Source organism: Rhinopithecus bieti, unplaced genomic scaffold (assembly GCF_001698545.2).
Source record: "Rhinopithecus bieti isolate Rb0 unplaced genomic scaffold, ASM169854v2 scaffold_40553, whole genome shotgun sequence".
NCBI classification, from domain to species: Eukaryota; Metazoa; Chordata; class Mammalia; order Primates; family Cercopithecidae; genus Rhinopithecus; species Rhinopithecus bieti.
In genome coordinates, this window is record NW_016816734.1 from 366,811 (window position 1) to 372,615 (window position 5,805).

At 35.9% G+C, this 5,805-nt stretch overlaps 1 protein-coding gene across 2 annotated transcripts in view; it reads left to right on the forward strand.

Annotated features, from left to right (window-relative positions):
- The window catches only part of STAP1 (signal transducing adaptor family member 1), a 52,227-nt gene extending 46,750 nt beyond the window's left edge, over positions 1 to 5,477 (forward strand). For both annotated transcript variants that reach the window (XM_017855186.1, XM_017855187.1), the window contains one exon: positions 4,430 to 5,477. In XM_017855186.1, coding sequence (XP_017710675.1) covers positions 4,430 to 4,491 — 62 coding nt within the window. In that variant the 3' untranslated portion in view covers positions 4,492 to 5,477. The remainder of the gene's footprint in view (positions 1 to 4,429) is intronic.
- Positions 5,478 to 5,805: the final 328 nt, after the last annotated feature.

Below are 5,805 nucleotides of genomic sequence, written 5' to 3' on the forward strand. Positions count from 1 at the left end.
TTTTTTTTGAGACGGAGTCTCTCTTTATCACCCAAGCTGGAGTGCAGTGGCACAATCTCGGCTCACTGCAACCTCTACCTCCTGGGTTCAAGTGATTCTGCCTCAGCCTCCCAAGTACCTAGGATTACAGGTGTGTGCCACCACAGCTGGCTCATTTTTGTATTTTTAGTAGAGATGGGGTTTCGCCATGTTGGCCAGGTTGGTCTTGAACTCCTGATCTCAAGTGATCCACCTGCTCTGGCCTCCCAAAATATTGGGATTACAGGTGTGAGCCACCATGCTCAGCTTATTTTTTCAAAAAACGTTTTGTTTCAATAATCTTTTGTATTTTTTAAAATTTAAATTTCATTTATTTCTGCTGTGACCTTTATTTCTTTTTTCTACTAATTTTGGGTTTGGTTTGTTCTTGCTTTTGTAGTTCTTTATGATGCATCATTAGGTTGTTTATTTAAAACTTTTCTACTTTTCTGATGTAGATGCTTATTGGTATAAACTTTCCTGTTAGTACTGCTTTTGCTGTATCTCATAAATTTTGGTCTGTTGAATTGCCATTTTGATTTGTTTCAAGAAATTTTTAAATTCCCTTTTAAATTTATTCATTGACCCACTGGTCATTCAGGAGCATTTTGTTTAATTTCCATATGTTCATATAGTTTCTAAAGTTCCTCTTGTTACTGATTTCTAGTTTTATTCCATTGTGGTTGGAGACAATGCTTGATATTACTTCAATTTTTTTTTTAATGTTTTAAAGAGTTGTTTTGTGGCCTTACATATGGTCTATTCTTGAAAATAATCCATGTTCTGAAGACAAAAATGTGTATTCTGTAGATGCTGAATGAAATGTTCTGTAAATTTCTTTTAGGTTCATTAGGTCTATAGTGCAGATTATGTCTGATGTTTGTTGATTTTTCTGTCTGGCTGAAAATGGGGTGTTGATGTTTCTAGCTATTATGGTACTGGGGTCTATTTCTCTCTTTAGCTGTAATAATATTTGCTTTACATATATGGGTGCCCCAGCATTGGGTGCATATATATGATACATATTTACAATTATATCTTCTTGCTGAATTGACCCTTTCATTATATAATGGTTTCTTTTTATAATATTTGACTTGAGATCTATTTTGTCTGACATAACTACTCCTGATTTTAGATTTCTATTTGCAGAATATCTGTTTCCATCTCTTTAGTTTCAGTCTGTGTGTCTTTATACGTGAAGTATGTTTCTTATAGGCAACAGATCGGTGAGTCTTGTTTTTTATCCTGTCAGCCACTCTGTATGTTTTGATTGATGAGTTTAGTCCATTTATATTCAATGTATTATTGATAAGGACTTACTACTGCCATTTTATTACTTGTTTTCTCATTGTTTTGTGGTTTCTCTTCCTTCTTATCTTATTTCTTGTCTTATTTTGTGAAGGTGATTTTCTGTGGTGGTATCTTTTAATTTCCTGCTTTTTATTTTTTGTGTATGTTGTAGGTTTTTAAAATTTTAAATGAAGTTTTCAAATAACATCTTATAATCCATTATCTTAAACTGATGACAACTCAACATTGACTGCAAAAACAAGCAAACAGAAACTAATAATAGTGCTATACTTTAACTTTGTACCCACACTTTTAAATTTGTTATTTCTATCTTCTTATACTATCTATGTCTTGAAAAGTTGTAGCTATTTTTGATTGGTTCATCTTTTAGTCTATTTAAGATATAAGTACTTTACACTTATTTTGTTTCGTCTGTGTATTATTACCAGTGAGTTTTGTCCCAAAGAAATAAGATGACTTCTTATAGCTCATTAATGTCCTTTTCTATCAGATTGAAGAACTCTCTTTAGCATTTCTTGTAGGACGGGTCTGGTATTGATGAAATCCCTCAGCTTTTGTTTGTCTAGGAAAAGAATGTCTCCTTCATGTTTGAAGGATATTTTCACGGGATATACTATTCTAGGAGGCAAGTTTTTTGCCTTCTGCACATCAAATATGTCATGCTATCCTGGCCTATAAGGTTTCCACTGAGAAGTCTGCTGGCAAATGTATTGGAGTTCCTTTGTATTTTATTTGTCGCTTTTCTCTTGCTGCTTTTAGGATGATTTCTTTATCCCATCCTTGGGAGTTAGAATATTAAGTGCCTTGAAGTAGTCTTCTTTGAGTTAAATCTGTGTGGTGTTCTATAACCTTTTGTACTTGAATATTTATATCTTTCTCTAGATTTGGAAAGTTCTCTGTTGTTCCTTTGAATAAACTTTCTACCTTGATATCTCTCTCTACCTTCTCTTTAAGATCAGTCACTCTTAGGTCTGCTCTTTGGAGGCTTTTTCTCAATATATATATATCTCTCTCTCTGCTGGGGAATTGGTCACATTCCTCTTTTTGTATATCAAGTAATTCCTGGGTTTTCATATATCAAGTAATTCTGTATTGTGTCTTGGACATTTTGAATATTATGTTATGAACCTCTGGGTCCTGTTAAAATTCTCTGGAGCATTTTTTAAAAGCAGGCAACCATCTTGATTAGATTGAACCAGTTCTCTCTCACTTTCTGTGGGAAGCCATTCCAATATTGGTTCAGTTTTCAAAGCTTCTGTTATGCTGTTTTGGGTCTGTATGTCTCAGGAATCAACAGCCTGGGACTTGGTCGTGGTTTATACCTTAGTTTAGTAGTCAAAGCCTTTGCCATCTCTTTTGTATCTGGTTCTGTGCATGCACAATTCAGAGGTGAGCCTGGAATTTGTGTCACTTCATACACAGAACTAGGAGATAACTCTTTTCCAGCTGTCACCTCTCTGGGATTTCTCCATACTCTTGAGCCGCCAAGGGTCCTTTTTTTTTTTTTTTTTTTAATTTTTGTGAGACGGAGTCTCTCTCTGTTGCCCAGGCTGGAGTGCAGTGGTGCGATCTCAGCTCACTGCAAGCTCCGCCTCCCGGGTTTACGCCATTCTCCTGCCTCAGCCTCCCGAGTAGCTGGGACTACAGGCGCCCCCCACTTTGCCTGGCTAGTTTTTTGTATTTTTTAGTAGAGATTGGGTTTCATCGTGTTAGCCAGGATGGTCTCGATCTCCTGACCTCGTGATCCGCCCGTCTCGGACTCCCAAAGTGCTGGGATTACAGGCTTGAGCCACCGCACCTGGACCCAAGGGTCCTTTTTTTTTGGTGTTCTAACTAGAATGATGGTGCTTATTAATGACACCTGTGCTGTATTTGCAGTTCTGTGAGACTGCAGTTGACCAATCTCTCCGAGACAGAGACAAGAAAGAAAAAAATGTAATTCCAATTCTCCTCTCTGCCCACTTTTCCTGATTTCTCTGGCTGGAAGGATAAATTTTCTCTTGGGGTTTTAGGTGCCCACGCTGTAACTGCCAAAATGCTGCTGCACCTTGACTAGGGGCCCAGCCCTCAGGGCAGGGCCAGGGAAGCAAAAATAGACAATAGAAATACTGCAAAAAAACCAACAACAACAACAACAACAAAAACAAAACAAAACAAAAAAAAAAGCACTATTGATGTAAAATGTTAGAAACAGACAACCAGATTGCTTTTGGTAACTTGTTCAGTTTGACTGAACTTGTTCAGTTTGCTTTGTGATCAGGAACAAACTACTCAGCCTCCCCCTGCATTTCAGATGCCTTTGTTATAGGCACTGGGGAATGACATAAGAATAGATGGAATTAGAGGGGCCTGTGAAGAAAGACTTTAAATAATTAGAATATTATCTGTAATGTATTTTCTTTCAAAAGCAGAAAAATGATGGAAAAATACATGACAATATGACAATGAAAATAAGACTTCCTAAGAAAAGCTACACAAAGATCAAAACTTATCTTGACAAATAATGCTGATGTTTTAAGAAAACTTTGTGGAACCCTAACATTGCTTCAGGAATTTGAACTCATAGCTGGCTGTGGCACAGTGAGACTGCTAGTACATCAAACTTCAATTTACCTTGAGTTGGGAAATGGGAGTTGTAGAGCAGGTAAGGGTTCCAATCTGGAGATTTGGAAAAAGTTAATATGTAATAAAATATTATCTAAAAGAAAATAAGATTTTCTTTGATCCCTGTTAACCCATGTCAGCATTTGGCTCTCTCTTACACCAGAAGGCAAGAGCAATAATGGAACAAGAATAGTCAAAGATATTTCCCAACTCCAGAAATTAGCAGTTTAAACTAAAAGCCGCTTCAAAATATAAGGCAGGTAACTCATACTAAGCTAAAGAGGAAGAAAAAAATTATTAGGAATGAAATTACAGGTCAGGATAAAATAAAATTTAAAAAAGCATCTGAATATTCAGTATTTATTTTCCTAACATTTACTAAACACACCAGCAATGTTCCACACAAGAGCAGGAAAATCAACTCACTGAAAATAAAGAACCACCGTTTTCTACAATATTGGTTCGCTAATTAAGTTTTTCTACCCACAATTTCTAGGTCAAGAACCCAATATGGAAGGGAGAAGTGAAAAGCTGAAGAAAAATCCACACATTGCATGAAACACAATGTGAAAGCTCCTTTGTGTATCTTGGTAATTTATATTTTCAAAACGAAGTTCTTACTTTTAAAGAGAATTATCTATATTCTACTGATCCTGTTTACTAAGTCATTCCACCTGAACACCAGAATTAGAATTAAACATTGTACCATACAATTTCATTATCTTATCAGAATGAAACCAATTCACAGGGAAACTAGAGACTACGGCTGTGGTGGTAACCTGCAGATATACACATTCCCATGCACTGACATAAGTTGAAAACACATACTACTTTCTAGATGGAATTTTTTTTCTTTAGGCCTCAATGAAATACATTTCCCCTATATAATTCCCACAGCAGTTTCTCTAGTTCTAAATCCTACCAATTCCCAGAAAACCTAAGTTTTGTTGAAATCTGATTTGACCAATTTATCAAATATGTCATTTTAATTACCTAGCTGGAAGTCAAGAGATATGAAATGTACTAGAGAAGCCCTTTTCCAATGGAAGTATTATATACCACATTTTTTGTTAATGGAAATAAATGTATCCATTCCCATGTTTTTCGTTGGTGTCATCTTTTTGCCACTCAAAATCAGCCCATTATTTCCTTACAAAGACGGTGAAAGGCTGTATCATCTTGTGTCATAAGTATGATGAGCCTGATTATAAGTACCCAGAGTTCTTATAAATATGGAACCATCAGCCCCAGACTACATCTACTGAAGCAAAATAACAGGGATATTTTTTCATAAATTTTTTCTTCAAAAGCAAACTTCTAAATTGATTTTGATGATTAAGTCAATTTGGGAATCACACAATCAACTAACAAGGAAAAGATATGGTCTATATTCTACAGAGGAAAGACTATTTAAGACAGAGGGAGAAAACAGCCATTGACAACTCAAGGAGAGAGGCCTCAGGGGGAAAAAAATAAACCTGACCAAAACCTTGAACATCTAGCTTCTTGAATGGTGAGAAAATAAATTTGTGTTCTTTAATCCACACCGTCTGTGGTATTTGTTACGACAATCCTAGCAAACTAATTCAGTGAGCTCCCTGGGATGCCTGAAAATATGCAGAGTTCTCTCAGACTTACTGAATTATAATTTCGGGGTGTGGGGTGGGGCGGCGCTGAGGCTGGTCCAGAAATCTGCCTTTTAAGCATACACCACAGGTAATTGCTATACATAACAAATTTGAAAACCACTTCTTTAAGATTAAGACATAGACAATTTGAGAACCAGTTCTTTAAGATCTACTACAATATGAAAATAAATAATCTGTGTAGCAATATATGCAAAATCAAGTAAGGTTTTCTTTTAAATGGAGA